Source organism: Cottoperca gobio, chromosome 11, assembly GCF_900634415.1.
Source record: "Cottoperca gobio chromosome 11, fCotGob3.1, whole genome shotgun sequence".
NCBI classification, from domain to species: Eukaryota; Metazoa; Chordata; class Actinopteri; order Perciformes; family Bovichtidae; genus Cottoperca; species Cottoperca gobio.
Genome location: NC_041365.1, coordinates 17,830,271 through 17,856,219, shown reverse-complemented (window position 1 = coordinate 17,856,219; position 25,949 = coordinate 17,830,271). Strand labels below are relative to the sequence as shown.

General features: G+C 40.7%; 1 protein-coding gene across 3 annotated transcripts in view; it reads right to left on the bottom strand.

Moving 5' to 3' along the window:
• Positions 1–2,038: 2,038 nt before the first annotated feature.
• The window catches only part of LOC115015901 (zinc fingers and homeoboxes protein 2-like), a 98,589-nt gene continuing 74,678 nt past the window's right edge, over positions 2,039–25,949 (bottom strand). For all 3 annotated transcript variants that reach the window (XM_029443521.1, XM_029443523.1, XM_029443522.1), the window contains exons 3-5: positions 14,988–18,280; positions 12,410–12,593; positions 2,039–3,549 (exon numbers count right to left, since the gene is read on the bottom strand). In XM_029443521.1, the coding sequence (XP_029299381.1) occupies positions 12,413–12,593; positions 14,988–17,947 (3,141 nt within the window). In that variant the 5' untranslated portion in view covers positions 17,948–18,280 and the 3' untranslated portion in view covers positions 2,039–3,549; positions 12,410–12,412. The remainder of the gene's footprint in view (positions 3,550–12,409; positions 12,594–14,987; positions 18,281–25,949) is intronic.

Sequence of the window (25,949 nt, the reverse complement as noted above, 5' to 3'; positions counted from 1 at the left end):
TCGGAATGGAACTAGTTTCAACTAAGCCTACCAAGCCAACATGTAGTTATGTATTGAATAAAAGGCTATTTATCTTTTTTTTTTTTCTTTTTTGTTTATTACAGTGTATGATGGTGTGCAGGTACGACGACAAAGAGAGAGAAGGAGAGAGGGAGGGAGAGAAACAATCAACGATGAAGGGAACAGAGGAAAGAGACAAAGAAAGAGTGAAAAGTAAGAGAGGAAGTAAAAGAGCGAGAAAGAGAAATTAAAGTATGATTCAGGCAGCATGATTCTGGATTGTGGGTTTTTTCTACTGTTGAGTGTGTTGTGTGAGCGTTACCGTTACTTATTATGTTGTTTTCATGTAGTTTGTTCCTTATGGGTTTTAAACAGAGATCCACGACAGTCACTTGGTCATACAAGCATGTTCGTCGGAACAAGAAGTGCAGATTGGCTTAAGTTTCTTTTTTTTTCTGTGTGATTTTTTTTTCTTTGCATTTTCTTCAAAAAAGGGTTCCAGACAGAGTGGCTACAATAATAATAATAATAATAATAATAATAATAATAATAATAATAATAATAATAATAATAATATAATAATAGCACTTGACTTCACTTCTGCACAGTAAAAAAAAAAAGAAAAGAAAAAAGGTCCAAAGGTGCTTTTTTTGTGTTTTGTTTTTTAAATCTGATTTGATGTGAAGCGAAGTCCCCCCCTCTTCCTCCTCCTCCTCCTCCTCCTCCTCCTCCTCCTCCTCCTCCTCCTCCTCGTCCTTCTCCCACCTCCCCTCTCCTCTCAGCGGGGAAGTGGCGGGCGGAAGTCCAGTGCCGGTGAGATGAAGGAGAAGCGACTGAAGTATTGCCAACTGGTCCGTCTTTTTTTTTTTTTTGTAGTGGTTCCACTGTGGTTCAGTACAAAAAGAGACAGAGAGACGGAGAAAGAAAGAAAAAACGTTGCACACACACGCATACCACTAATGGCACCATTTTTTTCCATCAACAAATAAAAGAAAAAACAAAGAAAAATAAGAGACGAGAGAAACCAATTGAGGGGGATTAAAAAAAAAAAAGAACGAGGAGGGTTTCGGGGGGGGGGGGGGGGGGGACGAGTTGCTCCCATTTTACAAAATGTAACAAAAAAATGTCCGCAAAATTTTACAAATCTGTAACAATACAGGAAAAAAACAAAACAAACAAACATATATATCCTATATACAAGAAGAAGAACCCTTTTTTTTTCAAAAGTGTAGTGAGAATGCAGCAGATCCCAGCTTTGGCACTCGGCGTTTTTGTTTGTTGTTGTTTTTTTCTTGTTTGTTTGTTTGTTTTAAATCCACCCTGTCTGTCAGTCAGTGTACAGTCAGACTGCTGCTGCAGGCACACATTCAGTGCTCCGGTTCACCCTCCTCCTGTCTCCACGGCAACCACAGGTCACGTACAACATCACCTCAGACGCAAACATCCGTCCAGTCCAGAGTTCACAACCTGCTAATGCCCCTCTCGCGAGACGCACGCTGCTTCCCTTAGAGAGACTTTAAGGAGAAGTTTCTTTAAAAGAAATGTTCAGAGACACAGACCATTAAGATTCAGGATGTTAACAAAACCAAACCAAGCTTTTGGAAAGCTGCAAATCTCTTTGATAATCAAACTCTCCACTTAAGGAAATGTTGGATCTTTTAAAGGGAAAGTTTGTGATGTTGAGCAGCAAATCTTCTTTATCAAAAACAAACCCTTCCTTTAAAGGGAAGTTATGTAGATACATACAAATCAAACCTCTTCTGAACGGGTAAGCTCAGGAAGTTTTCAATTTAGTGCAAATTTTAAAGGAATTCACTACTGTTGTGAGAATATGAGTTCATTGGTTGATGATGGAGATAAAAGCTGGTCGGTGCCATTAAACCAGTGCAGAAGAAGAAGACTCAACGAGATGGTTAAACGTCAGTCAAAGTTCAGATGATGGAAAACCATGTGGAGAACATGGTGGAAATATGACTTTTCTGTGAGTTTGATTAATTCATTTGAGGAAGATTAAAGTCTCATGTCATGTTTTCAGCTCTTCACTTCATGTACGTCATCATTTATTCACCCAATCTGTTTTCATTTGCTTTTTTTTTTTTTCCTTGAATTTCTAGCGTTTTTTCATTCACAAAATGAAAAGTAGTGAAAGAACAGGTGGAAACGCACTTCAAGATACTAATCAAGCCTCCTTTTAAAGGGAGGGTGTACGATTTTGGGAGATCAACATATCTGAAGATTTAACGAAGCCTTTTATTATTTTAAAGAGAAGGTTTAAAAGTAACTTGCCCCCAGCATCAATGAGGTCAGCAAAGACAAGATTAGCAGCTGTTCACTTTCTCTTTATAAACATGTCTTAAAGTTGAGGAAGCAATTATATTAATCGTTCATACAGCCTGACCCTATACTGAAAACTAACCAGCACGTTGTTGCAGTTTCATAGAAAATACTAATTTTTACTATTTCCTGTATTCCCATTGTTAAAAAAGGATTCAAGGACACAATCGTCCCACAATGCAACATGGAATAGGATTAAAGGAGCTTTTATCCCCTCAAAAACATAATCAAGAAATAACTTCTTGAAAATAAAAAGGTTTTACCAACATTTTTGAAAGTTATCCAAATGTTGAAATGTAATATTGAAAAAAGATTCCAGCTGTATCACATGGACTTCATAAGTGGAGTTTGCTCTACTTTGTCATTGCTTGATCTGACAGAAGCTCTTCATCCATTTTAGTTTTACTAAAAAATAACTTTTAAAAAGTTAAATGTGCTGATGAAGCTCGTGTGATAGGGCCGAAAGCTCTGGAAAAAGTTGGGCGATGGGGATTGTTTTCTCCAAAGTCAAGAAGGAACTTTTGAAAACTTGTTTACATTTTTCCAGTTTGGCTGCAAATCACTTTGTTTCCGTCTCCACTGATTATCTGCCCCTTTTCAGGTTTTGTATCTTTATTCATAAACTACCACTGTGATTGGCTGGTAGGGTGTGTAGGGGATTTAAAGAACCATATTCCACCTGTTGTTTACTACATTCTGAACATGAGCTCCTCGTCTCTGCATATACGAGATGATACTAGAAGATTAGCTCCTGTATTGTAATACTATTGTAAAACCCACATTACTGTGAGAAATGAAAAGAAATCACAAATATGACTTTCACCGTAAGGGAGGGCGGTTTCAATTATCTTCACACACCGTGACCCTAAATTTCTCCTTGCACTCTTCTGATTTCAATTTGGGAGCATGTTTATGCCTCGCCTAGACAAAATCTGCCCCCCCCCCCCTTACTTTAACTCATGCTTTTATTGTGTGACAGCAGCTCTGTGTACGGGTCACACAGGTGGACGCAGATTACTTCCAGGAGGAGGATGTTGTGCGTGATCTGCGATGCGACAATCAAGAGATACAAATTGGTAAAAAAAAAAAAAGAAAAGATATCTGATAATTAAAAAAAAAAAAAATCTTCTTTTTGTTGCTCCATTCTCCGTCCACCTCGTTTTATTTGTTTCCAGCAGCAGCGGCGGCGGCGATGGCGGCAAATCCTATTTGCACCTGAGATGGACATGAGAAGAGAAGAGAGAAGAGAGAGAGGAACAAATGATCAAACGTTTCTCAGTGCAAGAGAAATGTCAGTCTCACAACAACTCAGACCATTCCCTCCAAAAAAAAACCACAAAAGAGTGGGGGATTAAAAAGCAATTGTTGTGCCAGGAGCCGGTGTTCCCGGTCGCCTGGTGCTGCTGGGAACTGGGACACATTGTGAAATAACGCTTTTTTTCATTGACGGCGGACCTGACCGGCCGGCGCTCTCTCTCCTAATCCATGTAAGAGGGAACTGTGCTAAAGTTGTGTTTTGTGTGGGAGTGATTAAACGAGGCAGTCACTGTGATTACAGAAACAGGACAATGGATGGTAACACACACACACACACACACACACAAAGAAAAACACACATTTTCAAATAGTGGCTTTAGGTGCCTCAATTATATACACATATAGCAGTAAGAAGCCTCCCTGTATTCTTATGTGTTGCTGAATCTGCAGCCTCCTCTCAGCTTTACAGAGCTTTAAAGGTCGTCCACACCAAGAAGCATAACTATAACAATAAATATAAATATAACGATGTGAGCTCACACGCTGATGAAGGAACACATTCTGTAAACAGCAGCGCCAGACTCACGCTGAACGCTCCAGCTGTGTCGGGGCCCCTAAATGGATACTTATGACCTGTTACTGCTGTATGTTGCGCAGAGGGAAGAATTAAGATAACGATATAAATAATATCAATAAGAACACAGTTAAAAAGTAGCCACGGCTGTGCAGAAACAGCTGTGAAAGACACACAGCACCACGGATGGGAGGAGAGAGGAGAGATGCTGTTGATCTCAGTAAGTACACTTTACCTTCACATGGATTTGGATCGGCTGTTTCTATCACTCTGAAAGTGATCCCAACGATATTGTTCTCCACTGTCGTCTGCGTTATAGTTGTGGTGTGGACTCCTCCATACATTTGAGTTCGAGTGAATTGTAAAAACGATAGATTTGTAATTATCTTTATAGTTATTGTTCTTGGTGTGGACAACTTTACTCTTCTGGTTCACTCTAGCTGCTCTCATAGCGTTGTTTTCAGAGAAAAAGCCACTGCACAGACATGAGAGACTCTCCGATTGGCTGTTCAGTTTAAGCGAATCAGTGCACTCGAAAGGCAAACCGCTGTGAGGAAAATAAGCAAATGACGAGGTCATTTCTCATCTTCATCTTCATCTGATCATTTCAATAGAAACATATTTTCACAACGACTTGGTAAAGTCCATTTAAAGTCCGGTCCACAAACAGCTCCTCCGGGTAATAAGTTTATTTAATGCAGGTTTAAAATAAAGCAGGAAGTGTTTTCTGAACTCTGTACAAAAGCAGAACGCAAAGCTGCTGCACGTTCAGGCAGTGCAAAGAGAACATGTACGTGCATTTATCAAATAAAGACTTGTGCTGAAGTAATGTCTCTAATCTATTCAATACACAGGAAATGCACATGCATCATACATTATCACTATGTTTTGGTGAAAGTTCAATAACGAACATCTTTACTCTCACATGCTGCCTTGATTCCTCTGTGGGTGAATTCCTGCTATTTATTTAGTCTTTTTCTAATCTTCCCACGCTGTCAAAGTCCTTAACCGCACACGTTCTGACGTCACCACATCTGAACAACGAACCTTCACTTTATCTGCAGTCACATTCAAAATGAAAGCCTCTCTCCAGACGTTAAAGAACGCCGTGTGTTTTTGTTTAAGATCCCCGAGACATTATTTCGAACTCTTTGATAATATTTTTGAAACAGTGATGAATTCATCAGCTCCTAGTTAAAGAGAAAACATTAACCATTTCTGTTCAGCTGGATGAGCTGACAACAGCTGTTCAATCAGATGCTGTTACACAACAGCTGACGGTGCAATATGGCCGACAGAAGGTGTGTTTATTACCTTCACGTACTGTACACAGGCAGCAGAACATGCAGGAGGGTGGAGGTTCACAGCCACGAAATGCAACAAGATTTGTGAAGATTCTTCTACACTTTTCGAGATCCCATGGGAACGTAAACAAAAAAACATTTGAATGTTATGTTAGAGGTCCAGACTTTTGTAGAAACCTGGTCAGGTGTAAAGCTCACTGACTGCATGAAGTCCCAAATATTTCACAACCTTCAAATGACTCAAATTCCACTTTAGAAACCGAAAAACATTCACTTGGTCAAGGAGTTCAAAGAGTGTTTGTGTGGACAGTGTTGCCTTCAGAGCCTAAAGTAAACCTGGTTCAGAGTGCCAGGAAACCTCAGTCAGCACAATTACACCTACATGTGATCAGAGGTAACACTGGAAAACATGCCTCTGCTTAACTAACCTTGGCTTACATTTAAAACTCAATGATTAAAATGGTCAAACTAAATGTCCCAGTGGCCTTATTGTTAATGGAAAGTTGGAAAGTGACAGGGTTATGTGCTTAGGATCAGCCAATAACAAAAGTTAATGTTAACAGGAAAAATACCAACAAAGAAGGTTTAATGTGTTAATGTTAGGACACCAGTTCCAGTCAGAATGTGGAAATTAAACACATTTACAAGTTTCAATGACTTTTGGAACAAACTGTGTCCATGTACAAGAACAAGTGTTCAGTGTTTGTTGCAGGTCCATTTTTCTTTGCCTTATGCTGTAGCATTATGTTTTAGATTTGTAACATGGGCTATTTTCCCCATGAACTACTGCACTGACTAACTATAAAGACCTGTGTCATGACCTATGTGTGTATTCATACAGAAGCATTACATGTAGATGCTGAGGCTCCTGCTACTCTCTACTATTGATCTTTCTCTCTGCAAATCAAATATTATTTTAAGGTAACTTTCAGTGTCTTCTGGCTTTATGTTTTGCAATATAATGATGACAGGGAGGGAGAAGCACTGCAGCATTTTGGCAATTAAGCCTTCATCTATAAACTACAACTGTTGATAGGTTATTATGGGACGCTGCGCCGCTCTGCTGATTAAATGAAGCCCTGAGCTGCTGTGATTAGTGAGACAGGACAATAGATAGCACACACACACGCACGCACGCACGCACACGCACACGCACACACACATCAATTTGCGCAGCAGGAATTTGTTTTGCTCCATCAATCGTTACAGCTCCTTAATGTAATCTGGTTGATGCCATCACTCTTTATTAGTATCATCTTACTGCTGTGACCTCTGACCCCACATAAATGCGTAGACCAAAACAAAAAGTACACTTAAAGCTAGGAGGAATATATTCGTTTGGAAAGAGTCGTCTGTAAATCAGTGTATTTTCTTTAAGTAAATCGACAGAATATGCAGTTTACATGACACATATCACATTCGCAATATTGTCCTAGTCGGGTTAATACTGGAATATTACTGTTGATGTAAACGGAGTCATTGAGACACTAAATGTTTTAATCTTTCAGCTCACACTTACATCTTCTAAGTGTATGTAGACAAGACAATCGCATCCTTAATGTAACAGAAAGTAAGAAGAAAATTAATCTGCTCGTCTACAAAAACTTCAAAATCGGTCCATTTCAGGAAGAAGAAAAAACGATATAAGTAAGTAAAAGAAACTTAAATGTACCTTTATTCATCCTTCTTTTTACACACTGGTTATTTTATGATTTATTTGCTCCAGTCACTGAATATGCCCTCTCACCTCTTCCTCTTTTGTAATTCATGGACATTTTTCTGCAGCCAACTCTTGGTAATTAATTTCTATTTTTAATATTCTCAATGGACATGTTCGTCTCTTTTATCTACCATTTACCTTGGTCTGCTCCCCAAAAGCACAACGTTATGATTAATACAGAATCATATCAGTGGGATGTAAATTTCATTTTGAACGTTTTGCTTAATGGTTGAATAACTTTTTTCATAAGGAAGTTTTTACAGCCTTAACTTCCAGGTATGAGAGCAGAATATGAGATGATCATTTCCTTATGATCGGAGACTGCTTTAAACTTCCCTTGTTTATCAATATTTAGATTTCATACTTCTTTTCCTCACTCTGCTTTCACTAGATATTTAAATGTAACACATTTCTTGCACATGTGCTTAAGATATATGCAGTGTATGGCTATTCTTTTATTATTGAACAATATGTTCTATTTCTTTGTCAGCCTTCCAAAAACACGTTTAACCCCTAAACGTAGCCTGACTTACTCCACATGAGTTGTATTTAACCTGTAATGTGACTTTTATGAATAAAGAAATGTCTGCAGTTCTACAGCATGTGTGTGTGAGCAGGGGAGAACTGTGTTGGAGGGCAGAGTGTAGATGGCCAGTTAAATACAATAAAGAATGTAATACACACACATTCATGTTATTTTGTGGTGCAGAGATGTGCGCCTTGAACATCCAAAGCACATGCCGTTTGGAGAAATACAAACAGAAATGCAGAGCTGAAAGGAGTTTTGTGAAAGAGTCGTTTTCTGAGGTTGTGGCAAAAGACGAGGTTACCGTGGTGATCTGTTCCAGCCCATGCATACACGCACACAAACATACATACCAAAAACATTTCTGCCTTTCATTTAATCATATCTATACAAAACAAAGTCCTATTCAATATCTCACATTTGCTTTCACCTCTGAAGCAGGAATCTGAGCTGAATAGCAGCTCAGAAGAATACAAGACGTTTGATTTATTCTCCAGGGTGTACCAGAGGGGAGGGGCTCCACAACATCAGAGCCGCATCACTGAAATCAAGTGAGCCTGATTGTCACTTCAGTGTCCTCAGTTACTGGCATCTAGTGTGACAAACCCCACCCGTCTGGCACCGGATGGGCTTAAAACAAACACAACTTGAGAGTCTGGTCCAGGAGAGACGAGCGCCAAGCAGACTGAAGGCACCAGAAAGAAAGAAATGAAGAGGAGGGATCTCAAAATAGTTGAATTAAGAACAAAAAAAAAAGGTTACTTGAAACTATTTTCATCCGTTCCCAAGTGAAAAATATTGAAATTCTACTCAGAAAAAAAAAAGAGAAATAAATTCAGAATGAAGCCAGGCCATTTGTATATATATATATATATATATATATATATATATATATATATATATATATTATATATATATATGCATATATAATATATATGCATATATACATTTTTCATGGAACGCTGTTACAGTGGAGACGCAACATACAGGAAGTATTTTTTAGGGTCTAGGTATGCCTGAAAACAAAACAAAACTTGCAACACGTATTAACAGTGCTAAAATGTGTTGACATCACCACCCCAGCAGTTGCATTGTACTGCAACGTCAAGCAGCATCCCACGACGTGTGCGAGGACCCGTTCATCGCTGCTTGCAACTTTAATTGCAAATGGACTTGGAGAAATAACTGAACTTAAAACAAAATGACAAAGTTTATACTACTGCTTCTCTGTTGTTTTAAAATGGCGTTGATGGGAAGGACACATCGGCCTGTTCTGACTGGTTGTCGCCCACTAGCATGAACTAAAGAGACTGACCAATAGGAAAAAACTAAATGGCAGTTTGGTCTTAAATAAGGCTCTGAAAGAGGTAGAGAAAGGCAATGATTTAGGGTCTTCAACGTTTTTCAGGCCAAGGACCCCCAAACTGGTGTAGCGTGGTGCAGGGACCCCCTACTGTATATATTGTATAGAAGAGGCGGGGCGCAAATGTATTTTAGTTCACCCCTCTCCTTTCCTCCACTCTGTCTCTGACTGGTGTGTGTCGCCGCCCTTCGCGAAGTACAGCGGAGGAGGGAATGTGAATGCGCAAAGCAAAAAACAATTTTGTAATAAAATTAATTGTATTCATTTTTTCTTCCTTTTTTCTTGCTTTATCTACAAACAATTTTGCGACCCCTCCCTGCAGTACCTCCACGGACCCCCTGGGGGTCGCGGACCCCCTGTTGAAGACTAATGATCTAGATGATAAAATATGGACACTCTCCTATGTAAAGCCTAATTATTCAGTTTCATCATGGTTAGTAATTTAATGAAAGCATGTTTGTTAAATGCTTCATTCTCATTAGCAAAATTGTATTTCCCTCTTTCAGTTATCACTACATACTGACATTTCAGAGAGTTCGCGTATGACTGAACTGGAGCAGTTTTTTCCATCAACACTGTGCCGTGGATTCCAGCATTCACCTGCCACAGTCGGTAATCTGTGAGCCAAACTGATTTGGAGAGCAGAACTCAGCCTCCGATGATAACTGGCATCTGAACTGAGCGTCTGGCAGAGCAGACGAGTGTGTGGCCACAGTCACAAACTGCCAGAGTTTAGATAGCAGCTCATGTTAATTTATCATCCTGCTCACAAACTGAATCAGATCTACCGAAACTACTCACCACGCTCCCTCTCTGCCAGCTCAATCTCCTGTAACATGAAGCGCTTATTTTACATGCCTCACAGTCCTGCTGCTAATGTCATTAACTGGCTACATAACATTGTATAGTTGAATTCTCTGATTCTGTAAAGATGCACGTACACCAACGCTGACATTGTGTTTTTCAGTCTGATGTGTGGGTTGGAGCAGAGAGGTGGAGAGTGGAGGAGTTTATGAGAGCAGCTGCAGCAGACTGAAGAAAACCTTCAACAGCAGCAGATAAACACTCCTTTTTGAGAAGAAGTCATAATACTTGTATTGCATTACAGTATTATATTATATCATGAGTTCTGTATCTCTGTGTCATCAGAGTAATCACTGGTTGGTTTTATACATTTTCCCACTCAAAAGGAAGGCTATATTTTTTTCAAAATTGTTGAATACTTTCACACCGAACCTAAATATTACGTGGCGGAAAAGCATCTGAATTTTCTTCCGGCACAAGGTCAACTTTTCTTAGCTATGGCATCATGAATAAAAGCCTCACATCATGCCGTATCAAATTTATGCATCAGCACCACGACACTTTTAAATATTTATGACCTCTTACTCAGTCACTTTTACAGTAACCCAGGACAAACAAAATTTCATTTGAATTGTACATTGTATAATCTCGAAATGACAATAAAGTTTTTTGATTGATTGATTGATTGATTGATTGAATGATTGAAAAGTTGCACCTATATTTCTGAGGATTGTAAAACAACAACATGGAAGCTCAGTATTGCAAACCAAGACGGTAAACTTTATTACTCCTTTCAACCTTGACGAAGGCAGCCAAACTAGATCCGTTCCATTCATACCTTTCACAATAAAATAATGATTATAATACATTTTATCAAGTCATCAATGTTAACTGTAAGATCGCTTCGAGGTATAATAATATAACTTGAGTGTGCGAACACACGATTACTTACTATACTCATGATTTCATAGGATTAGACACTGATCAGCTATGGATCTTTAACTCTTGTGGGTATTTTATAAACTTTTGTATTTTTAATTTCATAACATTTTTATTTCATTTTTATGTGTGAATGAACAGATTTTATGTTCAATGTTTGCAAACAAGATTGCCAAATAAAGCATTTTATAAATGAACTAAACTGAAAGTGTCCCAAGAACATTATCAGACATTACTGACAAAAAGATTTTTATTGAAAAAATCTACAGTTATTGTTGCTTACTCAGAATTATGCATATTGATTATTGATTTTAGCTGTCAGGTGTTGATTTTGAAGAAAAGTGGTGACAATCTTTCAAGAGTGACGTTGTCAGAAGTCTCCACCTTGTTTACGGCTGTTTGTCTTGAGGAAATCATTTGAACAGATTCTATTTTGATAAGCAAAAGCAGCGTGGAAACATTAAAACTTTCAATCTTCTGTCAGAACAGACAGGAGAGGGAAGAAGCAGCAGACTGTCGTCACACTTTGCCCCAGGCGGAGCCTTTTATCTATCAAACTTTACCACACCAGGGGGTCTGCTGCTATTTTAGGCCTCCAATAATGGGTTTTTTTCCTCCCTAAATCTTCCTGAAGTTACTGTTTGTTGCTGAGCAGCTAATGCCAAAACTCACACAGCTACACACACAGACGGTGACTGGCTGGAGTAGTTTTGTTTGTTGCCTGGGATCGAGGTGCTGGCTTCAACACTAACAGACTGGGGAGAGGAGGGAAAACACTGGGGACCATCAGGGCCTCGCTCACTTAAATCACTTCACTCGTTGTGCCTGTGACAACCTGCAGTCACATATTTAGTACGACAGACCGACAGCTTGCTGGATTTTATTTGTTTTACATAAAGAAATATGAAGGGCTTAAAGACAGAATTTGGACAGATGAAATGGGAGCAGGGTGAGGGTCTTAGAAAGAAAAGCTTAGAAAAACACCGTTTTTACAATATCTGTAAATCTTTTGAAAGCAGACCTCCAACTTCAAACAAGGTCAATTATTATGCTGTATATTCTATATATATTTTGAGATCTTATATTTGTAAAACTTTCCCAGCGGCAGAGACATTAATGTGCAGTGCGCCACACAACGCTGAAGCAAACCAGGAAGCTAGAAAACCTTTTTGGTTTACGCCATCATGGAGCCCATTATCCAGTTCTCACAATACATCAAAGGATGTAAACAAGGCAAGTTTAAGAAACTTGGAAGGAAAAATGCATTCAACATGTTTGTTAGAGTAAACAACAAAACTGCACAGATCCCTTTTAACTTTAACATGACAGATGAGAAAACGTTACTTGGTCCAGTGAATGGAAAGTTTGCTTCTCACAGCAAATAATGATATATGCGATTAATTTAGATTAATTAATCACAAAGCTTGTAATTAATTAGATTAATTAGTTTAATCGCTTGACAGCCCCACATAAAATATAAACATGTCTCACATCATGCACAGAAATAAAACACAAAACAAGCAGAACCACACCTGTAAAACAAGGACAGCTGACAGAATACATCAAACAAACATGGCCGCTCTCTCACCGTTTATCCAGTCAGCCTCCCAGATGTGTCCTCTGTCATCTTCCTCTCTCTGTCCAGGAGCAGTTCCCGCCCTCTCCTCGAGTGTCCGTCCTCCAGCCAGCTGCCGAACACCCCCCGCGCTCCGCCCATGACTCCTCCGTTCCGTCCTCCATTTTTCAACTCCGCCACGTTCTGCTGCCTCAGTCTGTTGAAGTGGGTCACATGTTAACAGACAGAAACTTCTGGCTGTTGGATCAATACTGGTGATCCGTGACCCCTATATGAACACTACTGATCCAGATCAGATCCAGATACAGGCGGGGGTTTCGTTTTTGAGTGTGTTCTTGAACATGGGTGGCGTGAAGAAATGCTTGTTTTTGTTTAGTTTTTTTGCGCCATGAATAAATACATGTTTCTTTATATCTCCTGCTCTTCTAACATGTGCACATATAATAATAATAATCTTGACAAATATTTTAGAAATAAGGTAAAGCATTAAACATATTTGTTAGACCTCAAGGATGCAGACAATATGTTTTACTGAATTCAATGTAAACATAAGTGTGTTCACAAACAAGCTCTGCACTACAGCTTTGTTTGTTTGTTTGTGTGTTTGTCTGTTGATGTTTCTAGAGCATATATCTTTGGCTCTTTTTTTCTTACAGCTCTTACAGTATTTGATTTTAATGTGCAAGAATTGATGCTATTTCTTAAGGATTAAGATTTTTTTAAATAATATTTACCTAAACGATGTAATATAAAACAGATTATTCTTTAGTTTGTCTTCACATACATATTAAAGATACATTTATGTTCAATGTTTGTTATACATATTGAGAAATGACAAGACATACTGTATCAGAAGACACAGTATGGACACGTCGATATGGAACAATTTATTTTATATAAATATCTATCATTTTTTGTTATTTGAGAGACACTCACAATCAGATTAAACACAAGTAGGTCCTAAATGGGACATTTTCTTTAATTATAATGAGGAAAAACTAAAAATCAATCCTTTTCATTCTGAAGGACTACATTCTCTTCATGCTCAGCTCAACTGTGTCAGACACAGTGAGACTAACTTCATGTCAGGGTGAACATTTTCAGAAATAGAAACTAGATATTAGAGTTGCACTCTCCCAATCCCAGCCCTCTTCTCAAGTAGCTTTCAGAATATTTTCACTGCATTTACTTTATATAAGCTGCAAAAATGACTCCACAACTGCCTTTGTGTCTCAATAATTCTTAGTTGTCTGTACATTGTACATCACAGAGTTTATAAAAACCAACAGGAACCAGAAGGATTTCAATGTGCCGTGATTGCAGGTTTAGACTGTGGTGCTTTCCAAATCCAGAGCTGACTCATGGGAAGAATAAAACTCTTGCCCAAATTATTGTGGAGATATTGGTTTCCAACCTAATGGCGCTGTTATTTAGCCAAAGATCTCCCAAGCTCCTGGAAGAGAAGGCAGACTGAATAGAGTCCCGTAGATTTGCGGGTTAATGTACTGAAAACAATGTTAATTCGGCAACTAGAAAACAGCAACACAAAACCCGCTGAGAGGAAGCAGAAATTAGTTTTGGATGTGGACGTCAGTGGGTAGAAACCCTTTTGAAATTGTAGACTATACTGTATAAATGAATATTGCAACTTTGTGATTTTGGGCTATACTGTATAAATAAAATGGACTCTTTTCATGAGAAGTGTTCCATCGTTGTTCAAACCCACTGTATCATATTCATTTACATCATGAATCTGACCACATAGTAAGTCCAGCTTCACGGATAGGTTTTTGCTGTCCGTCATTGTCTGCATTCACTTTGGTATTATGCATCATTTATGTGGGATGTGTCTCTCTCTTCCCTGGTTTGCATGAAACAAGACGCCACCTGTCAGTGGAGTCACACCTGCAGGTTCTCTCTCTCCACATCAACAGCAGCCTCAAATGTCCCATATAAAATCCTTACAACCTTGATTGTCCTTGTTAGAAAATATTTGCTGAACATGTGACAAGACTCTGAACTATATAGCACTGAATTGTGGAGCCAAACCATTAAACGTTTTTCTGTGAATAAGAGTGCGCTGGGCTCACTAACTTGTGTTTACGTCAAGCCAACTCTGTAAAACGGTGAATAAATTGTTTTGAGCGTCAAAACCCCCTGAAATAACTCAATATCAGAATATGATCATTTTGGTCTGATAACATCTGGAAATCCTAGAAGAAGCGGCATAATTGAAGTATTACAGTAGTACAGTACAGAATATACTGTTTTTTTAGTTTAATTATCAAATATAAAGAAACTATTATAGCTTAAAGCTTGTATGTGTTAACATTACATTACAGTCATATGTGGTTGGTTTTGACATAGCTGTCATGAAACTATTATACATGTGTCATGAACGTTTACCTTGGCCTAACGTACAGTGTCCTTCCTTTGAAAGGATGCCATGGTCTAAAAAACGTTTGGGAACCAGTCTAATTTCCCACTCAAATCTAAAACATCTTCACTAATGCCACTGAAAGGCTCTGTGAACAGTAAAACAAAATGCATGTATATACAAAACGTTCAAAATATTCTATGAAAACAGTACCTGCCAGCAAGCCGGTCTTGGAGCTCCTCGTGCTGTTGACTGCTGAGGCTGTTAGCGCGCTGCTCCATTAGCCAGCCCAACTCAACCTCCAACACCTTACTGCTGTTGTTGTTGTTGTTTGTTAAGGCGCCTTCCTGACAGCGCTGGAGGATGCTGGGGGGAGAGTTTTTGGGAGAGCACACAGGTGGCCCGTCACTTCCATTCACTCCATTGTTGTGAAAATGTTCTGTCAGCTCCATGCTGCCGCTCTGCAGCCGGCTGTCATGGAACCAGCGGGCGAGTTCGGCACGTCCTGTCCGACCCTCTAGTTGGCTGAACTCCTCAGGGGAAGGCCACCGCGTTTGAGCAAAATCGTCCTTGAGGAGCGCCAGGGATCGGCTGTCTGGAGGCACTGAGCAGAAATTTGGGTTGGGGATGGAGGGAGCAATGATGGGCAGGGTGTGCGAGGGTGGAAGAGAGCTTTTAAGATGGCCAACACCAGTGCTTGGTTTGTGAATCCCATTCAGCTGTAGAGTTTGGTGTTGCTGCTGATGTAGTCGTTTCCTGGTCATGGCAGCGATGCTACTGGTGCCCATCCTCTTAGTGCCCATGGAGTTGAGAAGGGCTTGTTCCAGGTTGTCGCGTAGTGCACGGCGCTCCACAAACCAGCTATCGATTTCCTGGTGAGACAGGCGGGTGGTACCCGCCAGATTGTCCACATCACTGAGTGTAGGAAAGCTGTTCCTCAAAAAATTCTCCTCCAATATCTTTAGCTGTTCCGCTGTCTTTCCTTTCATCCTCTCCAGCAAGGGGAATTGGGTCAGCACCGAAGATTTTTGCTGAAAGTCTGGTTTCAGCAATACTGGTGACTCACCACCATACATTATGGTCCCATTGTGTTGAGCAAGGGAGGCATGGTTGTGGAACCACTTGCCGTCCGCGCGAGATGTCCCGTTGGCCTCTGACAGAGGAGTAAGTACTTTATCTCCTCTGGGGTAGCTGGACTTTACCTCCACTCCTTGCTGCTCTTTTAGTTTCTTGCTATCGAAGAGAAACCCTGGAATCTGGGATGGGGCTTTAGCCGGAGTGCGAATGGACTGGATAATGGTTGGCCTCCTTATGTGCGGGGTATTAAGTGGTGGGGAATTTTGCAGCTTCAGATCAGCAGCTGGCAAAGCATGGGTATTCGGGTGCTTTTCTTTGGAAGTGATGGGCGAAGTAATAGGAAAAAGTAAGGTGTTTTTAAATGGCGGGGCAAAGATAGGCGGGGGAACTATTAGGGGCCTCGTTAAAGACTCTGGAAAGGCCAGGGAGGGCAGCGACACCACTGGCTTTGTTTTAGGGTTTCCTAATGTCGAGAAAATCTTCCCTTTGGACAATGAAGATGATAATGACGATGATGATGGCGGTGGCATTAAAGGCACAGTTGCGGATGGCCACTTCATCTCTGCGGTGACCAGAGGAACTGCTACAGGTCTCTTCATCTCCATAGGAACAGAAGGCGGAGCCATTAGGAGGCGATCTTTTGGGGGAGGAGGGGGTGGAGGCGCCATGAGGCCCCTGTCTTTAGAGTTGCCAGCATGGGGGGCCACTGCCATGATTGGGCGTTTAGACTCCGGGCCGAACACTGTCATCAGGTGTGTTGGCAAGGATCGTTTAAGGGCAAGGCTGGAGCCAATTGCAACATCACCATGAGAGTTTGTGGAGGCGACTACACTTAACCCATTGGACGCGGTCGTCCGGACATAACTTGCATGCCCGACTGTAGTGTGGACAAAGGTTTGCAGGGAGGATTTGGCAGACGGTTGAGAGATGGGGTTTGTAGGAAGGACGGTGAACGTGTGATGTGCAGGAGGGATGGAGCCATTGAACATCTTCTTTCTGGCTTCCTCAACCTCCTCTGGGGACCAGGTGATGCCTTGCTTAAGCCGCTGGGTGGTGAACCAGACTTTGATCTGGTCCTCCGGGTGCTTGGAGGCAGCCGTCAGCCACGACAGCTCAGCGTGTGTTGGGTAAGGAAACTTGCTAAAGGAGGTGATCAACGTCAAGTTGTCATCTAAAGAAGGGTTATATTTGGTGGTGTTCAAGGGAACAGCTATTTTTGGTACAGAGTTAAAATTGGGCGGACGCTGCAGCATTGGGGTCACATGGGAGAGCCCTTGGAGGATGGTGGGTTCAGGGATGATGACTGTTCCGTTGATGCTTACTGCCGTGATCTGATTCTTCTGGATCAAGCCATCCCTCTGGCTTTTCAGTTCACTCCCTTGATAGAACGACTGGATATTGTCGGGGAATTTCATTGTGGTCGATATGCAAGGTGGAAACATAGAGTTTCTGTTACTTTCACCCTGTTCATTTGTCACCTCGCATTCAACTGAATTGTCCTTGCCTTCGATTGTCTGCTCTAAGATAGTCTGATTGCTCCTTTTTATCCGCTTGAACTTGAATTTTGTCTCGCCTGGGTGCTGGCTCTCATTGTGCTCTGTGAGCGAGTCAAACCTCTTGGTGTTGAAGTTGCAGACAGCACAGAGGTACAACGGATTAAGAATGACGTTAGGGTGGCTGGAGTCTACATGCTCTTTAAAGTCATTCAGGTTCTGCGTTGAAAACGGGCAGTATTTGCACTCATAGCCTCTGGGCTGCTTTTTCTGAGACACCGGGTCAGAGTCAACCCCTTCCCTGTCCTTCAAATTTGCGGTTTCTACATCTTCAATGACAGAGTCTTTTTCACCCGACTGCTCCACTTGTTCAAATGGCTCAGGATTCTGGTTTTCCACTGGTTTTGGAAACTTCTGCTGGTCTGGTTTCTCTGAATTCTCCTTCTGAGGATCTTCTACAGATTCAGATGATTGTGATTGTTCTTTTTCTGTAACATCATTGTCCACGATGTCCATTACCTCCTCAGGGTCATCTTGCTCTTCAGGCAGGTCGCTGATGACCCGGACCATGCAGGGGGTGGAGGACTTTCTACGACTGGACATGATGGTTGCTGCTGGTGGTAGATATAATGGTAGTGCTGGTGTTGCTGATTGCGTTGAAGATACTGTATTTTTTGGCTGGTGCTGCTGGTGCTGGCTGAGGACGTCAGCGTGTCAGTTTTTGAAAGGTACTTACTGGGGTGGATTGGAGCTGATGATTTTTGATACTGGTAGGTGGGTGGAGTTTGAGTCTCCAGCGTGCGAGAGGGAGGGTGAGAACCGGCTGACGGAGCCGGCCCAGGACCGGTTGAGCAGTGGTGTCTCCCGCTCACTGGCAGTGTCAGCTACCGACCTGGGCGTCATGGGAGGGCATCACAGACAGCAGCGGCTCTCAAGCTGCACAGAGACAAACAGAGAGAGAGAAAATAACATGTTAATATTGTTTGTGTTTGTGCCACTTGGGGAAAGACTAAAAGCAGAGAAAAATACATGTTGAAAAAACATAGAAAGAAGTCATGTTGATATTGTTTGTGTTTGAAGTAATGTGCTGCATTCACCCAGAATAAGACAAAGAGCGGGAAAAATGCATGATGGGCAATGACAGAAGGGTAAAAAATAGATAATTTGCACTTTTGTTAACAGGCAAACCACGCTTTTGGTTCTATTCTGTGATCAAGGATAAAACACAGCAACATCAACTGAGATTTTTATTCTTACATGGGGTCACTGAAAATATATGCAATGTTATACTATTATGCGCTTTGGATCAAATGTTCCTTTAAAGACAGTAAGTTAAAACTTACTGTAAATCTTAAGTATCTCTCTACAACATGCATTATTTATTACTAAAATAGCAGCAGAGTTTTTTCCTAAAAAAACATTTTAGGTATTATCCATCAAGAGTTTATACCCAGTTTATCTGCTTCATCCGAATTGAATTAATCACTCAATCGATAGTAAATTGAGCTGTAATAGATAATCATTCAAATTGAAAAATTCAGAACATCTACTCATTCCAGCTTCTCATATGGTTTGTTGAAGATGATGTGATGAAGAAGACAAGTGGAATCATCTGTTGTATATCAATTGTTTGATTGTAAATTGAATATCTTTGGGTTTTGAACAGCTGATCAGAAAAAAACAAACACAGAACATAAAAATATATTAAACTCGAATTACAAAAACCTTGTATCATATGAATTACTGTATAATAGCCCACAATATCACGCTACAAATGCATCTGCTAGGCTGTATTTGATAAATAGTTTGTATACTGTCATTTCAGAAGGTTACTAATGGGAAAATCTTGGGAATGTGAAACTATTTAAGATATACATAACTCAGCACATATGAGACAGATATTGATAAAGTGAGTTTCTATAATAACACAAATATACCCTCTGTGGCTGTTCCAGTTGTTTCACAACTCCACATCAAAGATGGGAGGTTATGGTCTTGATAAGCAACATGACATTTTGCTTGCCCGCCTTTCCCTGTTCCTCTAAAATCCATGCCAGGTTTCTATTTCGGAGCTCGTCCTAAACATCACAGAAACTTCATCAGGTCCAACTTCATCAGACGCTGGCAGATGACTGTGTCTTCGACAAAGCCAAGGCCAAAAGTTAAAAATGAAGCCAGTCTGACTGACAATTTGGAGCTAGACACCTCGCACGGAAATTACCAAGTGCCACTTAATCAGGACACACTGTTCCAGGCCAACCACATGTAAATGCAATAAATTGAAGAGTCCACAGCAACTACAAAAGACAAAAAAGTCTCCAAACCCCATTAAAAAGACATTAAGCGCCTTTCAAAGATTCGGGCAAAGACAACTTCACAGGATAATTACCCTGTAATCATGTAATAAGAGAGACTCAGTGATGAGATCTCCTGACAGCTATCATCCACACAATGGACGTGAGAGAGTGAGGTAAAAACAGATGGAGAGGGAGAAGAGAGAGAGAGGAGGAATAACAGGTATGAATACATATGGGAAGAGAGAGAGAAGAAGGTAAAAATAAAAGGAGAGGTAAGAAGGGGGATATACAAAGAGAATGAGAGACAGTGGAGAAGAAGCACGGAGATAAAGGGGGAGAGTCTAAAAAACTTCCAAGCTGATGAAAGAAAACAGGCACAAAGCAGAAGACGTTTTAACTAGGCCATGGCCTGGCAGACCGAAAGAGAGAGAAGACAGAGAAAAGAAAGAAGAAATAGACGAATGAGAATAGAAAGCAGATAAACATAAAGAGGGAGGAGAAGAGAGGGACAGCAAAGGCACAATCAAAAGCAGATGAAAAGGAGAGAAGGAAGAAAGCATTTACATTTGACAGAACATTTTAACGGACACATCACAAAAATGACATGATAAAATTAGGTTTAGGTGTATTCTAAATATGCAAAGTTGAAGCTTTGAAAAGGTGTCCCATTCTTCTTCTTCTTTTTTTTTTTTTTGGGGGGGGGGACGGGGACATTTGCCAGAGAAATTGAGAGTATTTCAACACTTACTTAGTATTGGGCAAGTTATTTGTCCCCAATGTCACCTAATGTTGGACATAGTTCATCGGACAGCTTCGCACCGCCTGCACATGAGGCATATTTTATAGTTTCACAGTATCCAGAGTCCTATTTCAATTTTTGCATTGTGCAATGAGACTGAACTAATCCTCTGTTATTATAAATCTTATGCATTTACATTGCTGTTTACTTTATACTTCAACTAATGAGATCTCCTTAGAAAGTAAGCATATAAGTAATGTTGTTAGAGCTGAACACCATATATCAATATCATCGATTGATAGAAAGTTTAATTATTTTTCAAGCCATTAATAGTTATTAATACTTTTTAAGAACCAACTAAAACCAGTGTGTGTCTTCACAAGTTTAAAAGTTTGGACCTGGTTTGCAACAGACATGGAAAACCTACCGCAATTGTATCCAAGAGGGACCCAAAGCCCTGAGGACAGTTACACCTTCACAGCTAACACTCTCCAAAAACCTGCGGCAAAACAACACGACCTGATTAATCTGAATATCTCATTTTTGACCCGGGTCAGGTGGTTACGTGGAGACGAGAGGACCTGTGAAGACCTCCAGTCGGTAGCATCGAGCATCTAAATCTGACAAGTATGGAAAGTTGGCATCAAAAGTTTGGCTACATTCTTAGGTTTGTTTACTTTTTCTTCAATTAATTATTTCATCATCTGAATCACAAAACGTCTCCAACCTAACATTTTATTGCATAAGACAAAGTTCTGTATTCAAAGAAAAAGTGTTGTATCATTTTAAACTGAATGTTTTTGAGGCTTTGGGGATTAGTCAGACTATAACAAAGCAATTTAATGAGTTACCTAACAGTAAATAAAGAGTTATTAAATCAGATGTAGAGTCACTATTATACTTTCCTTTAACTGTAGTTATAGTTTATAGGCTATAGATACAGTACATTACTCCAGCAGTTCTTTATCCAGATAAAACCCAGTAATGCTGTCCTCTCTAGGCTTTGCGATGTACTTGAAGTAGAAGCCAAAAATGTTCACTCCAATCTCACTTGAACTGTATTTCATTCTTCCACAGTTTCTGGAAACCCTGGTTTTACACACGTCTCTGGTGGTCATCCACAACTGAGGGAACCAGAGTTACACATGCAACTCTTGTTTGAAGTCGTGATTGTTAAAGAGATGGAGAGGATGCAATCAACAGATTCTGAATAAGTCAAGGGGGCGTACTCAAGTCAAATGGGTGTTAAGTTGCCGTTTAAAGACGTCTCCATTGATACCTATTTACACATAATAAAATAATCATTGCTTGCAGCCTTGATACCGACAAAATCTTAACAAATAATGCAATGTCCATTCATATTTTCTACTTCTTAACATGTTGGTTTGCTTATAAATACTTTACCAGATATCCAGCTGCTGCCACAGGTGAATTGGGAAAAGAGAGATAAAACAAGAGGAAAAAGAAAAGAGTGTAGGAGGAGGTGAAGAGAAGAGAGCAGAGGGCACATGTTTAGGAAGAGGTGGAGGGAGACGAGTGTGTAGGAGCCAAAGAAGAAGAGAAGAAAGTACCGCAGCAGCAACAGTAACGGGGAAAGGCCAAGAGAGTGTAGGAGGAGAGACAGAAAGTAGCCCAACAGAGAGAGATGGAAGGAGGAAACTGAAGAAGAGTTTAAATAAGCAGAGGAAGAGACTGGATGATGGGAAATAAAGATTATAGAGGCAGACGGAGTTGCAGACGGAGCTGCAGGCCGAAGCTGCGACGGCAGCTTTGCTTCATGTCGTTGAGGAGCAGCGGTGCGGCTGCCAGCTCCAGAAAGAAAGGAAGAAAATGGAAGAAAAAACACAACAGTGTGATGTTTTGCTGCATCACTGGATCGGCCTCGAGGACTCCGGGCCAACTTCTGACAAGGGGAGTCATATGCCGCTTGGCTGCGTCCCATTTTGTCAGGCTCAGCTCGCCTCCACGCATCCTTGTAATTACTTACAGTATTTGTGTACAGGGGATTGTTCAGAGCACGGTAGAACTCCGTAATCATGTAGAAAATAATAAAACTGCAGCCGTGACAACAATGATTTGCAAATTGCAAGAAGTGCAAATTTTCCTTTTGTGAGGCAGCACCAATAATGTTGGGTAGACATTCAGGAACTTTTCCCCCTGGTTTCCCTTTTTGAAATCCTCCCCAAACCCAAATTCAGACGAGGACGGGACACCCAAACTCCCTACTGAAAGTGACACCAGAGTAACTGGAGTGGATCAGCCCGGGTGAGGCAGGGTTCACTGCAGGACTTACAGACACTGATGAGGAAAAACAGATCGGATTTTCTCCTCCATCAAGGGCAAAGCAAACCATCAGTCTAACCACACACTGTATCCATCCATCTATCTGACTGCACTGTAGGCAATTCAGTTTTCATGTCAAGGCGAACAAGGGCAAAGCGGAGAGAAAAGGGTGTCGAGGAAGCCATAAAACAACTCCGAGACGAAGAAAGAAGGTAATGAGGAGATATCTTGGGAAATGAAATGACAAATTAGGAGGACGAAAGGAAGATCAGAAGGCGCCAAGTGTGCTAATAGGAGGGGTTAAAGACGTTTTACTGGAACAAGGGCAAACTGGATGGAAGCAGACGACAAACATTTCGGCACAGAAGATAATGCACTGAAAACAAATCCCACTTCTGATCGTCTCCGGTCACCAGGGAACCTGAATTAGGGTGTCTCACTACTCATCCTACAACCACGCGCTCGCAGATCGGACTTCTTCTCTCCAAATACCACTTCAAAAACGTACCAATCCAATACCAATGCTCTTTTTTTCCCCTCAATGAAATGTACAATCTGTAAACCTTTCCGTGTTGAACTCTTAGAAACATAATTTTTCTACGTGAAAGGTAACAAGGAAAACAAACTTTAACTAGGGACATTCACACGCCATCCTTTAGGCTTGGTCACAGTTTTAAGTATAGCCTGAGGTTTATGAAATTGCACGTTACAAAGCATCAGCTGCGTTAGGATATTGGTGTTGTGTACAGATACAGAACAGACAGATCAGAGTGGAAAAGGCCTCACTGAATGTAATTACATGTTTGTAATCACTTAACCAAACCTCTTTAGCTGTGCATGCTTGCATTTCTCATCACAAATCAAAAGCAATCTGATAACAATCTCCTCCTTCTTTGTCATGCCTTTCTTCAACTCCAGCTGCCGTCGTTTTTAATTAGATGTAACATCAGCTCTCTGAAATGCGAGCCTCGTTTATCATGTAATAAAATGTATTTTGTCCATGTTTCAAAACAACCTCCTGATAAAAAGTGTAGAAAATGTGTTTATCAATTTGTTTAAATTCATTTGAAGTGTTTGTGATTGTAGAAAAAGTCGGCTGCTCTTTACAAAGTCGTCTAAAAGTCTCATCTTTGTTTGCAGATTTGGTCCAAAAAATTGTAGAACTCAAAACACTACGTCTCAGAGGTTTTCTTTTCTCCACATTCAAAGGAATGTTGTGACCGTGGTTGTAAACGCTTCCGGTTTCTCTGTAAAGGCCTGAGACTGCTTTCACATCAAAATACTTTTATTGTGAAGAATGTGCAAAATATGGCGTAGTATCACAGGTAGATGTACAAATAGTTTGCTCACCACAATAAATGAAGGGAACAGAAAACTGTATTTCATGTGGAACGGTCTCGTCAGATACCAATTCAACAGATTGAAACACCTGACGAGCCTCCTTGAAGGGTCCTAGACTTGCTAACGATCCCAAATTCTCAATCTCCACTGTTATTTCACATAGCTGCAGCAGCTAAGCTATCGCTCCTGCAAACTCTCTTCAAATACGTGGAGAACGGCAGCTGTGCTTGCGAGTCACGTTCATTAACATCACAGGCTACACTAAGCATTATTGGCTGAAAAGAGGTCACGTGAGAAGAGCTACGTAATTTGCTATCTGGAAATGAATGAAAATGAGACGGCTCAGACTAAAACCCACAACAACAAGTGGTTAAATGATTATACATTATGGCACTTTTGCCACTTTTGGTAGTACATCAAACAGTGGGCAGAATTCTGGCAAGGCTGGACCCTACCTACTGCTCCCAATGCAGGACGATCATGAGTTAGGATATTTGGAAACCAAAAGCGTCCTGGTTTCGGAGTCCCCGTGACCTCCCTCCTCCTCGAGCCCACAGTCCTCATGCAGCACAAACTGCCAGCTATTTGGATTTCAATATAAGTGTGTGTGGGGATGCTAAATGATTGATCAAAGGATGCCTTTGTGTGGGCACCTCGTGGTGCTAATGCATCATTAACACAGCTGGTAGTATGACCCCGCTCTTCTGAGAGTGCCATTCTATTTCCAGCAGCTTTCTCTTAAGCTTATAGAGATCCAAATCTCACTCGTGTTATATAAGGGTTCTGGGAACCCTACAGAAAGAACATGATGACTAGTTTTACCTCAGGTTATTTTAGCTGGCCCTTTCACAGGAGGAGGAGGAGGCCTGGGTGTTTACCAGTAACTGCAGTCTGTAGGAATTCCTGACATTGGATTGAAACTACAGACAGAAACAGTCCAGTTGGAAAACCATTTTCTCCTGAAAGATAATTTGTCCTAACAGGGCTCTAAGTAGGACAGGGGGATTACTGACACAATCAAACAGTTTTACCCAGGTACCTTCATATAAATAACTCGATGTTAGATCAGGATAAACCTTTTCCCTTTTGGACACCTTCGTCTAGCGCAGTGTTACTCATTGCTTGGCTCGCGAGCCTCCTGCAGCTCGCCAAGCTTTGATTGGTGGCTCGCGTGGCAGTGGGCTGAATAAAGGGGGGATAGATATGATTATGGAGTCAATACAGATATTTCATAAAAACAAGCAGGGCTATTACATATAACCCATTAAAACACAGTATCTGCTCCATTAGCCTACAAATAATAGATAATAATAATAGATAAAAGATGCAAATATAGACCAGAAACAAGATATTTAAACTTTCTCAGCGGAGCACTGACTCACTGCAGAGTTGCCAGTTTTGGCGGTCCTATCAGCGCTACAATGGTGAATGTGCTCTTGGACGGGTAGATACATGGTGGGCTAGTATATAAATAAATAAACTTAAGCTCATTAAAATGTTGTATGTTAACATAAGCATGCTTATGAATATGGACATTTGCTAAAAAATTATTTCTATCGCTAAATTTGAACATTTAAATTGGAGGATACTACGACCAACCTGGCACTTCATACCTGCGTTAGCTTGGCTCTGGTCGACTCGTTTCACCATTTCATGCTAGTTCGCGTGTGTTTCTACAGAAATAAAATGGATCGATTTCTTATTTTAAAATAGTTGCACACCAGGTGGACAGAAACAAAGCGTGACAAACGAGGAACATTAAGATTTGTCTTTGGAGCATCAAACCACAGCGGAATCGAGAGGAAGATGCTGGAGATGTGGTTTGTGGACAGACAACAGCTGCTCCCGTTAAAAAAAGAAGTAGCCTACGAACCATACAAGACGAGCAAAGGAAAATTCAAGACAAGTGGACAGAGGAATTTTTATGTGTCCTCCACGAGTCGAA